At 34.7% G+C, this 22228-nt stretch overlaps 1 protein-coding gene and 1 pseudogene across 4 annotated transcripts in view; both read right to left on the reverse strand.

Annotated features, from left to right (window-relative positions):
- The window catches only part of TOGARAM1 (TOG array regulator of axonemal microtubules 1), a 77980-nt gene that overhangs the window by 35047 nt on the left and 20705 nt on the right, over positions 1–22228 (reverse strand). For 3 of the 4 annotated variants that reach the window (XM_027571324.2, XM_027571325.2, XM_027571321.2), the window contains exons 4-9: positions 15733–16038; positions 14108–14370; positions 11635–11867; positions 8706–8806; positions 4543–4695; positions 240–338 (exon numbers count right to left, since the gene is read on the reverse strand). In XM_027571324.2, coding sequence (XP_027427125.1) covers positions 240–338; positions 4543–4695; positions 8706–8806; positions 11635–11867; positions 14108–14370; positions 15733–16038 — 1155 coding nt within the window. The remainder of the gene's footprint in view (positions 1–239; positions 339–4542; positions 4696–8705; positions 8807–11634; positions 11868–14107; positions 14371–15732; positions 16039–22228) is intronic. The other variant, XM_027571322.2, reaches the window with a different exon arrangement.
- On the reverse strand, positions 18101–18442 carry LOC113909775 (annotated as a pseudogene).

A 22228-nucleotide genomic window follows, 5' to 3' on the forward strand; every position in this document is an offset into this window, starting at 1 on the left:
CTGCAGCTGTTACATAATACATCTCTCTGAAAATTACTGACATGAATTTACTTAGTTTTGTTAGAAGACAGAAATGTAAAATTAAGTGCTCCTAATTCTTTCAATTTAATAATTTTTTAAAAAGAAAGTTCTAATAAAAAAAGTTCTAATCAACACTTGAATCACACTCTGTTCTTTAACAATACCATTTGCTTACACGTGGAGAACACATACAATTAAGCTAAATAACTTGGAAATACCTTTTCCAACAACAACCACTGAGTCTTCTGGTAAGGTATTTGTGGATGTGAAGTCAAAACTGGGAATTTGCTGTAAATTTGATGATGACCCTATAAATGCTAAAGAAACAAACAAACAAAAAAAACCTCACATTTTAATATTGTTTTTATATAGTATTTTAGGATACTGTAACATGGTCCTTTAAAACAGAAATTTTACTTCATACATTGATTTTATAATTTATTTATTCACACTTACTTATTAATTCAATAAATATTTGAAATTAGAATACCTCATCTGGACTAGAAAGTAGAAAGAAAGAAACCTTCCTTCACCTAAGGAGTTTATACATGTCAGAGTTAAGACTGGGAAAGATATACAAGAAAATAAGCACAGCATGATAACTGAGCAACAAAAGGGTAACCATGAAGGAAAGCCTCTCACTCCTGAAAACAGACCAAGTCAATCTCACAGCAATCTGAAATTTTCTAGGTTAACTTTCACCTCAGTTTGTGATTATTTAATTATTCTCTTACTACTAGACTATAAACTCCATGGAGATAGGACCCATGTCTGGTTTTGATTATCATTCTTTTCCAGAGCCTCTTAGTAGGGCAGATAGTAGGTATTCAATAAATATATGTTAGATGAATGTTACAAGGCAAAAAAAAATGGAAAGAAAATATAATTAATTTGGGGTCAACGAACAGAAACCTCAAGTAGACTCAAAAGATGTTAAGTGACAGGGCGCCTGGGTGGCTCAGATGGTTAAGCGTCTGCCTTCGGCTCAGGTCATGATCCAGGGTCCTGGGATGGAGTCCCGCATCGGGCTCCCTGCTCCTTGGGAGCCTGCTTCTCCCTCTGCTTCTCTCTCTCTCTCTCTCCCTCTCTCTCTCTCTCTGTCTCTCATGAATAAATAAAATATTAAAAAAAAGAATTAAAAAAATGTTAAGTGACAAAGGAAAGCAAATCTCAGTAAATGGAACAATTTGTTCAACAACTGTCCATAAACATAAAGTGTATACATAGTCTGTCAAGAGATGACTGAATAATTAGACAAATCTGAGGAAATACATAAAGAACATGTTATCTTTAAGTAGTTTAACTTCATTTATCAGAGAAGCTGATCATTTTTAATTTTACTTTTACTCTTTACACTATATTTTCTTGTAAACAAAATATTGAAAGAAATATTGCTCATTGAGTCTCAATTGTAAAATATAAAGAAAAACTAAGCTTAAAAGACTCTTGACACATAAGCTACTCTTATATAACGTTTTTGTTACTTCTGTCTCATTCATCCAAATAGCGAAAGAGAAAATACTAACTCATAAAAGCTAGTTTGGTAAAACACTAAGCATCCATCACTAATCACTTTCTCAAGTCATTAGTTGGGACTCTACATTAGTATGCTAGAAAATGGGTAGGTTCAAAGAACAACCAGCAGAGGAGTGGAATGGGAAGAAGTGGTTCTGAAAGCTAATCCTAAAACTGTTTGAAGCTTCTTGCAAAATGAATCCATTCACATATGCCACCTATTGCCAATATTTCTTTTTTTTTTTTTTTAAAGATTTTACCCATTTATTTGACAGAAAGACCCAGCAAGAGAGGGAACACAAGCAGGGGGAGTGGGAGAGGGAGAAGCAGACCCCCAGCCGAGCAGGGAGCCCAATGTGGGGCTCGATCCCAGGACCCTGGGATCACAACCTGAGCCAAAGGCAGACACTTAACGAATGAGCCACCCAGGTGCCCGCCAATATTTCTTTTGGAAGTTGTTTTATTCTCTTCAGCACTGTACTCAAAATTCATTTTAATCTGATTATTTGAGGATGCAATGTTTGATTGACTGTATCCAAGGCTACACTGTCAGTCTGGGTTGGCTCATCACCACTCCATTCATTTAACCTGTGGCATCGGACACCATTACATGCAAAGCCTAACAGGAATATAAAGATGACAATATCTTTACTTTTAAATAATTTATACAACTCCAGGCCAGTTAAGTGGGGAAAACTTTCTAAAGAAATGGATTTAAGCCAGTATTCAAAAGGCAGACATGATGTGAACACATTAGGATCAGAAACAGACATCTAGGACAACTGTACATGCCAACTAAGAAAACTTCTAGTACTAAGAATGCCAGAGCATGGGGAATGAAAAGAGAAGAAAGGGATAATGCAGTAAGTTCCGCTGAGGAAGATTATTAAGGGTCTTAAAAATTATGCTGCAGAGCACAAAACTTATTCTGTGGGAAACAGGGAACCACTCAAGGTTTTGAGTATGGAAGAGATGGTAACTATACTTCAAAAAGATAATTCTGGAAGGGTATGCGGCCTGGAGTAAAAAATGGATAAGAGGCAAGATGTCTTATTCAGAAGGCTATTGCAATTATCCAGGGAAGAGGTAATGAAGGCCCAGATTAAACAGAACTGGTAGGATGGTCACTGCCTGAACTTGGAGAGTAAAGAGAAGTAGACAAAGATGACTATAAAGTTTTAAGTCCCCATAACTGGGAAAATGTTAATGCTACTAAAAAAATGAAAACAAAGGGAGAAGAACAGGTCTGTAAAGGAGGGTAAGTTTGGTTTTTGAACATGTTTATTCTCGTTGACCAGACAGATACAGTAGGTATTTGGTTTAGAGTTGGAAGTGTGTGTGAGAAGTAATTTTCTGGAGTAGAAATAACTGCTGCTCAAAAGATATAAATATTTCTATGATTCTGCTGTCCAAAAAAGGGTGCCACTAATACTGAATGAATATATTCAGCAATTATTCCAAAGCAATTAAAAAAAAGAAAATTAAAAAATTATATGTTAGGGTATGAGTTACTTTTAGGAAGAAAAGTATTTTTGTATTGATTATCTTTATATGAGAAATAAAATATGTAAGTAAATAGGAAAAAACCCTGTCATTCTCTTTTGTAAAAACAATGAGAGAGAAGAAACCTTCCACAGGGCACCTGGGTGGCTCAGTCGTTAAGTGTCTGCCTTCGGCTCAGGTCGTGATCCCAGGGCCCTGGGATCGAAGCCTGCTTCTCCCTCTCCCACTCCCCCTGCTTGTGTTCCCTCTCTCACTGTGTTTCTCTCTGTCAAATAAATAAATAAAATCTTTAAAAAAAAAAAAAAAAGAAGAAACCTTCCACAAAGAACAGATATTGAATTACATCATGGATAAAATTTTTTAAAAATTTACAGAAAAAAAGAAAAAACATTCCAAGGAACTTCCCTTTACAATTTATTTCCACAAAAAAATACACACGTCCTAAAATGCCTGACTGCCTACACAAACACACACACACACACACACACACACACACACACACACACACACACGTGACTTCAGATGATCAGAAGTAACAAAAGTTGACCTATTACAATCACGGTTGCTACAAATAAAAAATGACAGCTCCTTACAGTTACTAGTAGATTACATATTTAAATTCAGTTACTTCTAATTATTATATTTAAATATTCATACACTTTAAAATAACTTCCTCTTTACCCTAAGGGAAATATTTAAAAATGTAGCTAGGGGCGCCTGGGTGGCTCAGTTGGTTAAGCGACTGCCTTCGGCTCAGGTCATGATCCTGGAGTCCCGGGATCGAGTCCCGCATCGGGCTCCCTGCTCAGCAGGGAGTCTGCTTCTCCCTCTGACCCTCTTCCCTCTCGTGCTCTCTCTCATTCTCTCTCTCTCTCAAATAAATAAATAAAATCTTAAAAAAAAAAAAATGTAGCTATAATAGGTTCTCTGAAAAAATGAACAGAGCAGTCACAGAGGAGCTACTTGCTACACTAAATTTAAAGAGAAAAAAAAGGATGTAAATTATTAATAATAGTTAGTGATAACAAAGAAGCCTTCCCAGGTTCTACCACAGGAAACCAATATTCCTGTTTCCACAGTTTTATTCCATGGTTACAACCTAAGTAGCCATCTGGGATTTATTTATTCACGTGATTTCTCTACCCCATTTTAGTGGTAAAATGTCTTGTAACACGTGTGTGTGTGTGTGTGTGTGTGTGTGTGTGTGTGTGTGTGTGTAATCTTGGAGGAGGGAGACATCACCAGAGATTCCTTAGTTTTAACCTCTTGGGTAGTTGCTTCCCTGCTTTGGCTTCTCAGGTAAGCCCATCAACCAATACATGAACCTGCATGTTATCTTATTTGGCAGAATTACTGAAGCAATAACACACCAGCAGAGGGATAAGAAAAAGATCAAAACTGAGAAATCTCAGGTTATTGGCATGCTTAGGGACAATTCTGAGACACTTAATTTAAGATTTAGAGAGATTCAATCTTAAAAATTAACTTGTGAAATTTACTAACCTTTTGTATGTTTATAATGTCTTGGGTGTTCCTTATTTTGTATTTTGAAAACACTAGATGAAATGTCATGGAACCTATCATCTTCAAAATCACCACATCCAAACCCATAGTTCATACGTTGACCAATTATGCTTACATTGGATGTTGTAATCCCTGTAAAATAAAATACATAAAAATATTTATTTGAACGATTCAAATAATATTATAGATAGGTACATATCTCCCCCTCTAAATCTATCTTGCTTTCTAGACTTAAAAAAGTCAGTGACATAATATTAGAAATTATAACATTATAGTAATTCAGTTTTATCTTATTTTAAATTTTGTTATACTTTTTACTAGCAGTTAAGAACATATATTATAAACTATATATAAAACATTTTATAAAACAGGCTTTAAAATTACAATGAAATACAAAATTCAATGTTTGAAAGAGATAACCAAGTATATATATATATATATATATATATATATATATATTTAAAATATGACAGGCATTTAATGTTTAAATGACATATAAACCTTTATAGCAAAAAGAAAAAATTTTAAATCTAGAATTTTTAAACTGTATGCTGAGAGTTATTTTCCATTTCTCTCTTCTCTCCCACTCTTGTGTAACGGGTCTATACTGGTCTGGCTGGTGAAGCAGTACACTCCACAGTAACGAAGCTCAGAATCTGGACTCATGCTTCCTAGCCATAAATCATAGCACTGTCACTTAAGCCCCTGACAGAACCTGGGCAAGACAATCTTATTTGTAAAATGGAGGATAATAGAGGGGCGCCTGGGTGGCTCAGTTGGTTAAGCGACTGCCTTCGGCTCAGGTCATGATCCTGGAGTCCCAGGATCGAGTCCCACATCGGGCTCCCTGCTCAGCAGGGAGTCTGCTTCTCCCTCTGACCCTCTTCCCTCTCGTGCTCTCTCATTCTCTCTCTCAAATAAATAAATAAATAAATAAATAAAATCTTAAAAAAAAAAATGGAGGATAATAGAATTACCCTTCCCAGAATGGCTGTGAGGATTAAGAAAATACATGTAAAGGGCTTAGCATAGTGCCTAACATACTGTAAATACCCAAATGTTATATTCCTAACTAAAAATAAAAGAAATCAGGGTGCCTGGGTGGCTTAGTCAATTAAGCATCCAACTCTTGATTTCGTCTCAGGTCATAATCTCAGGGTTGTGAGATCGAGCCTCGGGTCAGGCTCGCATTCAGTGGAATGTTTGAGATTCTTTCTTTCCCTCCCCACCTGCCCCCCACCAATAAATAAATAAATCTTTAAAAAAAATCAAAACCCTAATGTGGACCTCCTTTTAACAAATATCAAAAATTTTAATCTACATTGGAATGTTTCAACTGACTACCCTATACCAATACTTTGAAGCTATTAAAACCACAAAATATCTACTAAATAGAAAATCCTACACAATATATAAGTCACCATCCACTTTCATATATACAGTTCCCTACAAATACCATTAGATAGCAATAACAAAATACAATTTGTTCTTAATATTATTGTGGGTTTTTTAATAAAAACAGGATTGTGAGGAGAAGGGGTGGCTGGTGGCAACTGGTCAACAGAGGACTGTAGAGTAAAAGGCACTAAGTCAGTTCATAGAGAGTCAAAAAATATCTGGTGTTAAATGATAGAGAACTTCTGGGAGTAACATGGGTATCTTTCTACACTCTTCTTAGTTTTGATAGTTAATTCATAAAGGTATCCTCATAAAGATACTGGCTTTGGGTGCAAATGCTTTCTGTTAATAACAGGTATTACTAATCTGATGCTACAGGAAAAAAGTTTACTATAACATAATTCAGGAAATTTACCTATGTAAATTACCTATAGCACATGTGCTATAATAGGTAGCGGTGGATTACATGTGGAAATATTTATTGGAAATTAGAACACAAAGACAAGTTGGATTTATAGTTTCTACATAATTATTTTTGGTTTTGTTTTCAGATAATCTTTACTCAGAGCATTACCATTTTTACTTTATCAGTTAAATGATAAACTTGTAGGAATCATTTGCTTACTAAAAACAAAACCCTATCCCACAAAAACAAAAAATGTAAACCCAAGTTTATAAAATCCTAAACCATTAGCAACCTTATATTTTGAGGGCATATTAAATTTAACCAAGAATATCTCACAGTGAATTCAACAGCAGAGTTTCCAAAACTTGATCTTAGAAATGTGTATTTGTTAAAAATACAGATTTTTAACTCTGAAGATCAATTCATTATTTGTGAGGTGAGGTCCCAGAATCTGTGTTATAAGCATCCCTGGTGATCCCTAGGACTAGGCAAATTTGAGAAATACTAAATATTAGACAAGTTTGGCAAACACTGAATATTGTGTAATGAAGTATGTACTGTTTTAAGAACTTTTTCACTTTACTAAAACTTAAGTGACTTAGGAGGTCAGGGGGAAACTCAAATCTAGGTTTTCTAAATCTGTTCTTTTCTAACTCCAAACATACTCTTCCGGAAGAGGGCTCCACTTTTGTAAATAAGACACAGGCTACCAATAACTTATATAAATAAAGTTATGAATAATTTACTATAATAATCAGCCTCAAAAAGGGATTATAGAATAAGTTTATGTGTTATGTTTCTTTGTGTCTTCTCCTTTAAAGGAACAAAAGCCAAGTGTCCCCTATGCATTAGGTGCTTATACTTAACTGTTTATTACCCCTTCTCAAGGTTTACATTACCAGATGAGGGAACTGAGTTTCAAAGCAGTTAAATCACTTGCCCAGCTCATGAATATGGTCAAACCGGGATTCCAGCTGGGGTCTTTCAGACTCCAAAGCATATATACACTGTCTTCCTTGCCTAATAGATTAACTAACTCTTTGTGGAACACTAGCTTTGTGGAAGCCAATATACCAGGCATGCATGGTTGAATTAGGCATTCGTGATAACGAAGGCACTAGGTAGATAATCAGGATCTAAGAATCTGAGAGTCCAAAGAAGTAAAATAATGGTAATACCACTATAAAGGATCAGTACAAAATATAATGATATCATAAAAGAGGTAATAATCAATTTTGTTTGTGAATGGGGAAGGTTTTCAGAGAAAGCAACTGCACTGTTTTTACAGCTGAATGGGGTGTGGTGTAGATTCCAGATTTCACCCAGAAAAAATGGTACGTGCAACTGCAAAAAGAGAGGAAATGATATTGAAAGTGGTCTGATTTAACTGGAATACAAAATTACAAAGAAGGAAGTGAAATATGAGGCAGGAGAGGTAGACAGGGACAGATCATGGAAGAATGCCCTAAATAAATTTAGGTTGGGCAATACAGTCAGACTTGCGTTGTGGTCTGTATTGCATCATTCAGAATGAGACTGAAGCTGGAGAGAAATCTTAGGAGGCTAAATGGGTAAGAAATGAGTAAAAGTGGAGACTAAAAAGAGGAGATGAAATTAAGACATATTTAGGAATAAGAAATTTAAAAATCTTAGTAGAGAGTAAATTATAATATAAGGTAGAGTAGCCTTAAAGTTGTTAGGACTTTTATACTGAGATCATGTGAAAATAAATGCCAATTTGCTATAATTCACTCATAATCCAAATACTGTTACCAATCATAAAGAAGAATCACATGCAGTTTCTATCCTAAATAGATCAGAATCCAAATATTTCTCCAAAAGATTACTAATAACTAAATCTATTTTCTGAAAAGTGATGCTATACGTTACAGACTTCCAGGTTAGTTCACAAAATTCTTAACAAGATACAAATGAACTTAACTACCAGCTAAGTGTTGTTTTTAAAACAAATTGTCTTTTGTGATTCCTAGTGGCTTCCAAACTGTGCTGCATATTAGAATCACCTTGAGGGCTTTCAAAACTCTGGTGGCCAGGTCACATTTCATATCAATTAAACCAAAATGTCTGGATGGAAGAGCCAGGCATAGGTACACCTATGGGCTTAAAGGGGGATCAATTATTTAAGTAAATAATTTTTCTTCCAAGAATAATATAATACTTATTCTTGCCAAAAAAGGCCTTTTAAGGAGTTAAAAAGATGATTAGTCTTAATTGGTAACTACAAAAATTCTATATCTGAAATGCATTTTTTACGATTTTTGGTATCATTTAAAAATCATACTTTCTATAAATCATATTTATAAAAGTTATAAAATACCTGCACTGTGGCTTTGGTCAGCTATCTCAGAGATTTTATTCTTTGCAGAAGAAAGTCTCGTTGGACAAGGTTTTGATCCAAATGTCGGAAATATGTCTGACCTACAATGAAACAAAGTAATTCCAATAAACATTTAAGATCTAAAGCTGTTCAACATTCTTAGATAGTAAGGCAGGAGCAAGTATGAAAACTATAGCTAAGAATATTTTTTTATTGGTATTCCTAGTTCACTTTTAGATCTTCCAGCCATTTAATATATAGGCAATTCTTTTTTTTTTTAAGATTATTTATTTATTTATTTGACAGAGAGAAAGAGAGAGAGGGAACACAAGCAGGCTTCCCATGGAGCAGGGAGCCCGACGCGGGACTTGATCCCAGGACCCTGGGATCATGACCTGAGCCAAAGGCAGACGCTTAACCAACTGAGCCACCCAGGCGCCCTAACATATAGGCAATTCTTAATTTTTCATGAGAGGATTACAAAAGGCAGGGAAGATTCTCTAACTCATACTATATAACCTTTTGTTGGGTCAAAAAAAAAAAAAAAACCTAATCCAAAGAAAGCTGGTTCAAACAGATGACTCCTAATAATCTAATATACTATCTGTCCTCACAGATAATAACACAAAAAAAGAGACTTAACTACATTACAAATTAGAGATAAGCAACAGGTGGATTTATTAGCAAATATCATTTTCTTCCTGGATTATTCTTTGTTATACTTTTCTGACATTATAAAGAGGTACAGGCTTTGTTTCACAAAGAAAGTGACTGAAGAATGTTGAATCTGAATGTAAAGGAACTGTTTTAAATCATTTAAGTGTTGTAATAAGTGCTGTAATATCAATAAGCCAGTGATGAATATTATAAAGAGATTTTACAAAGGAGTATAGTTCTTAGTAGTTGGGTAAGCGTTGTTAATTGGCCTAGTGAGAAGTCAATGTTAAACATTATTTTTTTTAAGGTTTTATTTATTTATTTGACAGAGAGAGACACAGTGAGAGAGGGAACACAAGCAGAGAGAGTGGGAGGGGGAGAAGCAGGCTCCCTGCTGAGCAGGGAGCCCAATGTGAGGCTCGGTCACGACCCGAGTCAAAGACAGACGCCCAACGACTGAGCCACCCAGGTGCCCCAGTGTTAAACATTTTTAAAGAGTAATTTCTCTAGAATAGATGATAGGTTTTTTTAGTCAATTTACATTTAAACCATGTGCCTGACTTGAATGAAAGAAAATACTTTAGTCTCTACAAGAGTGGCTCTCAAGAGTTTTTCATCCCCAACCCACTTAAAGATGAAAGCCCCACATGAGGTAACAGTGGCTCTCTTTGCCATGATTCTTAAGGCAAGATGCAAGCTGGTTAAGAATAACTGTTTTAAAGCTATTAAACTTAATGGGAAATATGAAATTCATTACAGGTAATTTAGTCCAGAAATGAGGGTATATTGAACTCCTTCTCACAGAGTTCAAAATCTGAAGAGAATAATTCCATGAGACAATATAGAGAATAGTGAATTCTAAATGTTATAGTATAAAATGAACTTTTCTTCCCAACTAGGTTCTAAATTATTTATAAGACCTTGCAACTGTAGGAGTATTTAACATAAAATTTCACATTCATAGAAAATAAGGGAAGGACTTTAGGTCTAAAAGATAAATATGTATTTTAAGTGTCTGGAAACTAAATACAAACAGTTACTTCACCAGCCCATGTAGCCATTCCAAATTCATTTTGTAAATATATTGCATTATTCTACCTGGGTAATTACAACAAAGGAATTTCCAGCAAGAAAAAATTTCCAACTGCAAAATAAGCTGCTATTTAAGTTAAAAATGTAGAGAATGGAATCACGAGATAAGACAAACTTCTCATAGCAGGACACAAAAATTTGGTTTAATTCTATGAACTGCTGAAATGAAACACCCTTTTCCATTAGAGTTAATAGAACACCATCTGTCCTTTGACTATAGTCTCTAACTACCTATATGTTCACTTAAGTGAAAATAATTTAAATTTAATTTTAAATATTTACAGCTAGTAGCTGTGGATAACCATGGTTCAGGATAAAATCAAAGGAAAAAAGTTAAAAAGACTGACAACAACAAATATAAACACGGATGTGAAACAACTGGAATTCTCATACTTTGCTACAAATATCTTGGAAAACTGTTCAGCAGTTATTTAAAAAGCTAAATGTATATCTATCCTATGACCCAGCAATTCTACTCAAGTTTTTGTCTAAAATAAAGAGGGAAGAGATTCCCCAAAATCCTAGAATAGAGCCATGGAAATTCTCAGAAATCAAAGTGGGATCACTGTTTAAGACTTAGAGGTCACTGAGGTAATCTGGAAAAGTTTGTTGAATTGCTATACTAGAAAAAAATGCTCTGGGGTGGCCAGGACTCTAATTCCAGAATTGCTATAAGGGAGACTCCTGAGAACGCTGCAAAAGCTATGGCACGGAGGCCTAAGCTTCTACATGAAAATGGAACAACAAAATATAAGGAATGGCGAGGTAACAGCTGAGTGGAGTTTATCTACAAATTAGAGGAAATTGGTGCTGAGTTTTCAATGAAAGCAGTAATATCAGCTATAGGTCCACTGCAAAAGACTCAATGATCTAACAGAGCTAAAGAACAAAGAATATTAGGATAAATCCTAGGCAGAACAACAAGTAGGGCTTGGGGAATAAGGGTTTATATTACTGTAGATGCTCTAAGTTACAGCTGATGTGTTCTCTCTCTCTCCACCCATCCCAAACCAAAGCCAAGCTAGATAGTATCTGTAAACTTTTCCACTGTCTTTTAAATGTATTTCAACATTTTAAGAACTAGAAAATAAAGTTTGAAAGTTTTTTTCAAATACGATATTAGGGATGAGACTACAAATTAAAGATTAGCATTCATTTAACATGTCAAAAAATAAAATACATTATTCTCTTCCCCTGGGGAGTTGTAGACAGAGAAGATGTCAATGATTCTTGGCTATAAACTCCACTTTCACTATAAGAGCTGATGTTTGGAGAGGAAGATCGAGATGGTGAGTCCATAGTCAAGTCGAGCTTAACTGCAGAATCAGGGCTTTCAAGATCAGAAGTACTGCCACTCAGTTTTGCTCTTTTCTTAGCTGCACTATTACGAAGGGACTTAAGAGAGCTCTGCATCTAAGAAGGAAAAAAAAAACAATTAACTTTGCAAGACATTTATGTGAGTAAAGTTATCCTAAGATTTTAAATTCCATTCACTATACCTAGCGAGCCATTCCCCAATCTGTTATTAACAAGATGGATATTAACATATTCGTACATAGTAAAAATACAGATTTTAAAAAACAACCAATATAAACAAGATTGTAAGCCCCTTAAGAGGAAGGATCTCAAACTATTATTCACCATGGTATTTCCAGCACTAAGAACAATGACTAATATAATAAAATTTAATTAGTGAATGAATCACTGAATCAGATGGTAGACATCTAAGTTGAAGTCAGAGAGGTCTAGCCAATCTTTGGTCATTGGTGTGTGGATGTGGCCATTTAGAAATTCTGTGAAAAGTAATCAGTTTTCTAAAATTTGAAGTTTACATCAAGTTTGCCAGTGTTAGAGGTCAGAGAATAACAGATGACTGTATGTGACTTCTGAAGCCAAGTGTTTCTAGAAATGTAGAGTAGAAGATGCCATTACAAACAAATATATTAAAGTTGGGAATAGAACCCTGAATGAATTAAGGAACCCAGAAACATACATAAACTGTGTTTCACTTACATTTTGATTATAACAATTATAATGGTTGATTCAACAGTATGGCCACTTCCCTAATAAATCCTTAGAAGGCTATTTAAAAATAGTACTATCCTCCTATATTTATCAATAATTTTATAAAATTGAAATTTTTATAAAATTCTATAAATTTTATAAAACTAAAAATTTTATAAAATTGAAATTACCCTTTCAATTATTCATTAAAAGAAAAAGGGCTATTTTTAAGGTATCATACAAATAATGCAAAAATATGTAGCATCAGATGAAATTTATGAGTTATGTAGGAAAATGCCTCTTCTAGAACTTTCTTCCCTTTAAATGAATTCTCTTCCTAGTACCAGTGAAATACAACTGGGGTGGGGGGGAGGGAAGATTTTACAAGCAGTCAGAAGTTGGAATGACTAATTAATTCATTAAGAACCAATTTTGGTACACATGCTTAATGCTAAAAAAAAAAAATGCCCTTAAAATGAATATGCATTAATATTAACTTTATTTTATTGAGCAAAATCAGTATATGATGCTTACATCTTAAAAACAGGCAAAAATAAGACCACAAAATATAATCGAGTGTTTCAGTTTACACATTTTACGTAAAACATTTTTTAAACCTGACATCAGGCAGACTAATATGATGAAAAGAAAGCATCTATGGCAATAGTGCTCCAAATCCAAAGTAATATAGCAACCACATTCCTTCTCTGACATAATTAGCATGTACAGAGTTATCATATTGGCAACGGATTTTTATAGTATAAATGGAGCGACTGAGAATTCAAAGAGTATATAATATAACCTCAGTTTCATAAAGATAAATAAACTTGTACATATGCACAACAGACATACCCAGGAATGTTCAATGCACCATTGTTTGCAATAGCAAAAGACAAGGAATAAGCCAAAATCAATTATGATATCATAAATATCAAAATATTAGTATATTAAAAGTACAAAAATACATAAAACACAAATTAATGGTGATAGTGGTTGCTTCTGGTGGAGGGAAAGGAACTGGATTGGGGAGGGAACTATGTTATGTTTCATTTATTTAAAAATAGGAAACAAATATGCAAATTGTTCACTTGAGAGGGATTAGTGTATGGGTATATTGCTATATTACTCATACTTTTAACTTAAAAAGAAATAATATATGCATAGAAGAAATACTGAAAGGAAACACATTAGAGTGTTAATGGTAAATTATTCTGGGTAGTGGAATTTGGTGTTATGCATTTTCTTCCAATACGTCACTATAGTTTCTATGTTTTCTATAAGGATCATAAATATTTTTATTTTTATTTTTTTATTTTTTTAAAAAAGATTTTATTTATTTACTTGAGAGAGAGAATGAGAGAGAGAGAGAGCACATGAGAGGGGGGAGGGTCAGAGGGAGAAACAGACTCCCTGCTGAGCAGGGAGCCCGATGCGGGACTCGATCCCGGGACTCCAGGATCATGGCCTAAGCTGAAGGTAGTCGCTTAACCAACTGAGGCACCCAGGCGCCCGGATCATGAAATATTTTTATAAAAAAGAAAACATATTATGGAATTAAAAAGTACTTGATTTTTCCTTAAATAACAGCTATTGTATTATAGAAAATTACAAGGATTTAAAAATTATTAAAAATTATATTTGGCTCTAACCTCTTCTTGATCCAAATCTTTATCTCTGATATCTAATTCTGAAAGATCAATTGTAAGACTATCTTTTTCACTCTTCCAAATATCATCAGGCGCTTTCTTTTTGGGTCCCACTGTGCTTAAGTCAGCTTTATCAGGCAAAAGGCTGATTCCCCTTGGTATGGGAGGTACGGGTTTGGTCCCATTTAGGCCTCGTCGGGAAGACGGTGATCTCACCAAGGCAGGTGTAAGTTGAACTGGAGAAAGTTTTTCTTGAGAATTTTCTCCTGCATGAAAAAAACATATTTTACTTATATTTTTTTAATTTCAGAGAACTGGGAGTTATAATCACAAGTGTTTGGAATACAGCATTTTTAAATTAAAAAACACACTGTCCTTTATTAGAAGATTACTATTTAAAATCAGATCAAAGCATCAGTGTCCCCTAACAAATACAACAAAAATGAGTTACCAGAAATTCTTTCATATTAAATAAAAATACTATATACCAAGTTAAATTTCTATCTTTATACACATTATCATAACTAATGTTTGTATGATAAAGTCCACAAGTAAGCCAGAAGGACTACTTGCCTGGTTTCATTTAATTATGCAAGCAACATGTGAGTGACTACTATATGCAAAGCAGTAATGCTGGGCACATGAGAGAACAAACTGAATAAACTCTCAGCTTTCAATACAGTATTTGATCTTGTAGGAAAGACAAACATAGAAAGAAATTAATGGAGGAAATGAAAGTGTAGTGCTAAGAAAAAGTGATAAAACTGACTAACCACACAACAAATTGACCTTATGATCATTTATAAACTGGAACATCACTGAGGTAGGGTAGTTTAAAGGTGTACACCTTAGCTCAGAGGCTGGGGATAAGAAAGTATGTGGGATATAGGGGCTGCCTTTAATAGACTTTTTATTTTGAGATTGGATCTGTCTTGAATAAATTTATATGCTAATTTCATTATTTTGGAAAGGGCCATTTTTGTTTTTTTTAAAGATTTCATTTATTTGTCAGAGAGAGAGAGAGACAGAGAGAGCACAAGCAGGGGGAGCGACAGAGGAAGAAGACAGGTTCCCCAATGAACAAGGAGCCCGACACAGGACTCAATCCCAGGACCCTGGAATCATGACCTGAGCTGAAGGCAGTTGCTTAAGGGACTGAGCCACCCAGGAGTCCCGGAAGGGCTATTGTTAAGAAAAGAATATTTTAGTTAACAAATAAATAGAAAATGCTTTTAAATAAATTTAACATATACTAAGCAATTAAAAAATGTAGAATAAATGGATACTAAGCATTAATTATAGTAATTATGACAATTTTATATTTCTAAAGCTAAAATTCGTTACTAGGCTCTTGGGCTGTTCATGTTCATTAATAAAGCATTATTAGTTGCCTAGTTCTGAAAAATGATTTTAAAGTGCAAAATTAAGAAAAGAAATGGCAATTTCATTTGAATTTTATTTTATATAACATGTTTGATTTATTTAACATACTATTAAATATTTTCCTAGATGCTTACTAATTCAAAGAAATAAAATGCAGTTTACCAGCTCTTAAAGATCAAACAGCCCTAACTCCAAAGTAATATTTCAAAAACACAAATAAATTTGAACAAAGTATTAATTTTTACCATCATTTCTACCTGGAGGGTCAGACGATTTTTGGCTGACAAGCTTTTTCTGTGGACTCGGCTTTGGTAGTCCTTCGAAGCTTTTAAGAGGCCAGGAATTGGAGAAGTTAATCGAAATATCCTGAGACTTCTTTGGAGATACGGTAAGAGATGCGTGCTTTGGACTAGTTCGAGGTGATGAGAGAGGATAGGATGGAAGGATGAAGCCTCCTGGACTTGGATTTAGACCAGAGTATGATGAAGTACGTTCCGTTTGGCTACCAAATGTCTGCTGTGTCTTAGGAGCAAAATTCAGGCTAGCAGACACTGTAATAAAACAAAAGAGAATATGTTACTTATGTATATACATTTAAGAGTTTAAAATTGGTTTGCTTTTCACTTTCAGATTTTTATCCCATCTGGTGTTTATTTCTTTTTGTACAGTGTGAAGTTTAACTTTTTTCTATATAGATAGTGCAATTGTCCCAGTGCCATGTTTTAAACTGTCCTTTCTTTTCCATTCATCTATAAAGCTCAAATATATACACATATGTATGTATGTATACACACACACTGAGGTGCTTCGTATTGGTTCAATTAGTCTATTTTGTCTATCCCTGCACTAGTACTACAATGTTTTATTTATCATAATGCTGTCCAAAGGATGGATATCCTTCCATTTTTTAGCTTCCTCAGAATTATCTTGGCCATTCTTGTATTTCAGGATCAGCCTGTCAAGTCCTACACAAGATCCTCAGTGGGTTTTTGATTGGAATGACATTGAATTTACAGATCAACCTAGGAATAACTGCCATTTTCCTGATATTCAGCCTCCCTGTTTAAAAATGTGGGATCTCCTTTAAAGTCTTCTTTTATGTCTCTCAGAAATATATTTTAGCTTTCATAATAAAAGGTATACAAATCTTTTGTTAGGTTTCCATATACTTATATATTTTGTTGATACTGTAATTTCTTTCTTAAAAATTATATTTTCTGAGTGTTGCTGGTGTCTAGGAACTTTATATTCTGGCTTTGTATCTGGCAACCTTGCTAAATTGCTTAGAATTTTAACAGTTTTATGTATATGCTTTTAGATTTTTTGTAAGTGATCTAATAATTTTAATAATGATAATGATGGCAATTATGATAATGATAATGATGGGAGCTAATGCTTAGTGAGCACTTTACTATGTGTCAAGTGTGTTCTAAACACTTCATGTGTATTAAGTAATTTAATCCTCACAACAACCCCATGGGGGTAGGTACTATTCTTACCTTATAGATTAAAAGAAAAAAATGTAAGAGGGTTAAGTAAATTGCCAAAAATCACACACTAGGAAATCATAAAGCTGGGATACAGACCCAGGCACTGTGGCTTCCAAGTGCTCTTAATTATCACATTTTATCTGATGGTAATGACAATTTTTGTTTCTTCCTCTACAAACTTTATACTTTTAATTTTGAGCTAGGCTCTCCCTAAATAGGGAGTACAATGACTCCCAAAATTTAGCACGGATTTTTCTTTGCACCCAGACTTAATATCAAAATGCCACTCAACATCTTCTTTAAAGACAGATGACCCAAATGTAACATGTTCAAAACAAAACGCTTGATTTCCCAGTCAAATCTATTCTCCTAATCTTCCTCTTGGTAAATGGCAGCTCTATTCCTCAAGTTGCTCAGGCCAACAACACTGGACTCATCCTTGATTCTTCTCACAAACTTCACATCTAATCCATTAGTAAATCTTCTGTCTCTATATTAGCAACATAGGGTGATCACTGAGTCTGAAAACTTAGGTGAATGCAGAATAAATGGCTTATTCATATTATATGAGCATACATAATAAAATTATCTGTTTCCAAACTTTATGGCCACCCCGTATATCAAAATCCAACTACTTCTCATCACTCCCACCCCTTCCTTTCTAATACAAGCCATATCATCTCTCACCTTTACCATTGCCATATCCTCACTAGTTTGCTTTGTACCCGGTCCCCGTTGTTACTAAACCTATTCTCTACGTAGCAGCTCTGATCCTTTTAAAATAGTCAAATCAGGCTATTTTTGTTTCCTCTCAAAAACCTCCTGTGACTTCCCATCCCACTCAGAATAAAATCCCAAATCCTTACTCTATTCTGCAAGGCCCCAAGTTATCTCTGAAAATTACTCGCCCCCTCACTCATTCCACTGACCTTGCTATTTCTCCAATAAGAGAAATATGGTCCTACTTCAGAGCATTTGTACTTTGATTGTTCTCTCTTCCTGGAATGCTCTCTTCCTGGATTTCTCCAGATATCAATGTAACTCACTCCCCCACTTCATTTGGCTTTTTTTTTCTTTTTAAACAAGCTGTGGCCAGTTTTATTAAAGAAAAATTTTGAGTGATTTACTTTCTACCAGTCTGTTCTGGCATGCTTCTAATACTATCAGAATCACCTGGATCAATGATAGCCAGTGTGCATACTCTGTAGTATCTCCCACATGCTGTGCCCAATTATTGCCACTGTAGTGATGGACACCAGTTTTGGCCAACATGGCATAGTATTCTATTTCAGATTTCCTCAAGGTTGGACAGTTGTTGGCAAGGATGACCAGTTTCGTTTTGCCATGTCTGATCATTTTCAGAGTCTGCTTGTACCCCAGCTCGTACTTTCCACTTTTCATAACAAGCTGGAGCCTAGAGTTGATCGACTCCAGCGACTTTTTTCATCTTTTTTGAGGCCACCATCTTCCTGCCTTAGATGCGGGATGGCCCCAACCAAGAGCAGCCACCAAAATGGCCTCATTTGGCTTTCTGCTTAAACATTTTCACTCCACAGAAATTTTCCTTATCACATTCTGTCTCCTACCCTGGCTTATTTTTCTTCAGAGCAGTCACTTCTATTCTTGTTTCTTTTTTTATTTTCTCCTCTACTAGATTTTGATTTTTAGATTCTAGAAAGTACCTGCTTCCCAATAAATACTAGAGGGATTAGTAATTAAATGTTCAAAAGCAAAGGTAACAGTGAGCATTTTTGTCTTATTCTTGACTTTAAAGTGAATTTTAATATTTTAACACTAAATATAGTTGCTATAGGTATTAACAGATATTAATCAGGTTAAGAAAGTTATTTGTAGTTTGTTATGAGTTTGTAATCATGCACTGATGTTGAATTTTAACCGCATCTATTAACACACTTATATAGTTTTCCTCCTTTCTGTGATAAGGTTAAAAATATAGGATTTTCTGAAAAATTACTTACACATAATATATTACACATTTTATTTTTTTTTATTTTTTTTTAAGATTTTTTATTTATTCATTTGCGAGAGAGACAGAGAGAGAACAAGTAGGGGGAGAGGCAGAGGGAGAGGGAGAAGCAGACTCCCCGCCGAGCAAGGAGCCCGATGCAGGACTCAATCCCAGGACCCTGGGATCATGACCTGAGCCGAAGGCAGATGCTTAACCATCTGAGCCACCCAGGCGCCCAATATATTACACATTTTAAAACCACATTGCTAGATTTCACTTGCCAATATATTATTTAGGACTTCGTTTTTCATGAAAGTGAACCTGGGCCACCATTTTTTGCTTTTATTCATTAACTTTATGGTATGGTATTAATCCTATATTCATCTCATAAAAGTAGGGAAACTTCTTTCTTCTTTCAGTTTGTATAAGGTAGGACTTATCTCTTTTTGAAGGTTTGAAAGAATACCAGGAAAATCATCTGAGCCTGGGACTTTGTCTTTTTTGTGTGTGTAGGGGTAAAATTTTAAAATAAAATTCCTTTAATGATTACAGGTCTACTGAGGTTTTCTATTTCTGAGACAACTTTCACAAGCTTATTGTGTTGTTCATTACTCTGTATCATCTAATATAAAACTTCTTTATTCTATTTAAATTTTCTTTTTTTTAAGATTTTATTTATTTATTTGAGAGAACACAAGCAGGAGAAGGAGCAGAGGGAGAAGCAGACTCCCCCCTGAGCAAGGAGCCCAATGTGGGGCTTGATCCCAGACCCCTAGGATCATGACCTGAGCCCAAGGCAGATGCTTAACCAACTGAGCCATCCAGGTGCCCCTCTATTTAAATTTTCTACTAACATTTGTAGATTTGTTAATTTTCTCCTTGTAATTCTGTCAACACACTCCCCCCCCAACACACACATGTCCAAACATTTTAGAAAAGTCTTATCTCTTCCTGAATTGTTCTTTTTTCATTATAATGATCATCTTTAGCCCTAAAAATATTTTTACCTTTAGTGTGCATATTTTCTCTAATATCAATATTTTTATACTTGCTATCTTTGATTATTTGCCTAGTATATCTTTTCCATGCTTTACTTTCTCCCATTCTATTTTGACTTGTTTTAGGTATGGCTCTTAAGAATAGCATTTCATAATCCAATTAAAAAAATGCACAGAAGACATGAATAGACATTTTCCAAAGACAACATCCAGATGGCCAACAGACACATGAAAAAATGCTCAACATCACTGATCATTAGGGAAATGCAAATCAAAACTACAATGAGCTAATACCTCACACCTGTCAGCTATAATCAACAACACAGGAAACAAGAGGTGTTGGTGAGGATGTGGAGAAAGGGGAATCCTCTTGTACTGTTGGTGGGAATGCAAACTAGTGTGGCCATTCTGGAAAACAGTATGGAGGTTCCTCAAAGAGTTAAAAATAGAACTACCTACAGCCCAGCAATTGCACTACTAGGTATTTACCCAAAGAATACAAAAATATTAATTCAAAGGGATACATGCACCGTGATGTTTATAGCAGCATTATCCACAATAGCCAAATTATAGAAACAGCCCAAGTGTCCATCGATTGATGGATAAAGAAGTGGCAGACACACACACACACACAATGGAATATTACTTAGCCAAAAAAAGACTGAAATCTTGCCATTTGCAATGACATGGATGGAGCTAGAAACTATTATGCTAAGCGAAATAAGTCAATCAGAGAAACACAAATACCATATGATTTCACTCATATGTGTAATTTAAGAAACAAAACAAACAAGCAAAGGGGGAAAAAAAAGAGAGAGGGAAACCAAGAAACAGAAGGGAGGCAGGTGGGGGGATGGATTAAACAGGTGATGGAGATTAAGAAATACACTTGTGATGAGCGCTGGGTGATGTATGGAAGTGCTGAATCACTGTTATTGTACACCTGCACTTAATATTACACTGTATGTTAACTAACTGGAATTTAACTAAAAACTTTTTAAAAAAGTGGAAAAAATATAAATCAGAAAAAAATAGCATTTCAATTTTAATAAATAAAAGCTGATCATCTATGTTATTTAAATGCTAAGTTCTGTCCACTGATATTTCTGGTAACTACTGATATATTTGGTTTTAATTCTACCATCTTATTGTGTGCTTTCTATTTATCGTGTGTTTTATTATTTTTTCTTGCTTTTTATTGATCTTTTCTTTTTATTCCTCAACTAATATAAAAATCTATTTGTAACCATTTAGGGTTCCCTTAAATTTTCCTATAATATTTTTGGGAAGATTTTCAACAACAAAAGACCTAGCTTATGTATACTAACAAAACTTTCTTCTGAAGACTTAACTAGATGTAATTATATATCATTTATTTTTAATTCATAAATAACATAGTTAGGACCTTTACTTCTACCTAAATCTTATTTGGGTGGGAAAGGGGACTACAGGAGATTTAAGTGGTCACCAATTTACATGTAAATGAAAACTTTCAACTTCCTGATTTGAACTATAATGCTCTATTAATAGATTCTGGTGCTTCCATGTCAGTGTGTTATTACATATTCCTTTTATTAAGAGATTTCAAAATATTTCTTACAAAGAACTCAAACATCAAATTTTTTAATGCACATAAAGAGAACCAATAGAATGCCAAAAAAAAAAAAATCAACATTTCCAATGTTTGGTGTGGATCACTGCAACATTTAAAATTGGGACGGAAGCTTCTAGATGGTTTCTGGCATCTACACCCAGGTCTTCAGAAATCCCACCGAGAATATTAGTTGACATGGTGGTGGGTCCTAATAGACTTTTTTTTTTTTTTAAGATTTTATTTATTTATTTGACAGAGAGAGACACAGTGAGAGAGGGAACACAAGCAGGGGGAGCAGGAGAGGGAGAAGCAGGCTTCCTGCTGAGCAGGGAGCCCAATGCGGGGCTCGATCCCAGGACTCCGGGATCATGACCTGAGCTAAAGGCAGATGCTTAACGACTGAGCCACCCAGGTGCCCCCCACAATAGACTTTTTAATGTACAACCTACTATTAAGTTAAATGCTGACTTTGGAAGAACTTGATATCCCTTTAGTAGCTGCTCTTATAGGTATTCTGAGAGGTTATAGAAAACCAGAGCCTCAATGAAGATCTGATTAAACACTGAGAGTGGAGGTAGTTATCAAAGATAATGTAATCATTTGGGGATATCCTAAACAGGAACAGACTAAGCAACAGAGAGAATCTTCACTGCTTCTACAATTCACAAGTCCCAAGGGTATCTAGTCAAA

This window comes from Zalophus californianus, chromosome 6, assembly GCF_009762305.2.
Source record: "Zalophus californianus isolate mZalCal1 chromosome 6, mZalCal1.pri.v2, whole genome shotgun sequence".
Lineage (NCBI taxonomy): Eukaryota > Metazoa > Chordata > Mammalia > Carnivora > Otariidae > Zalophus > Zalophus californianus.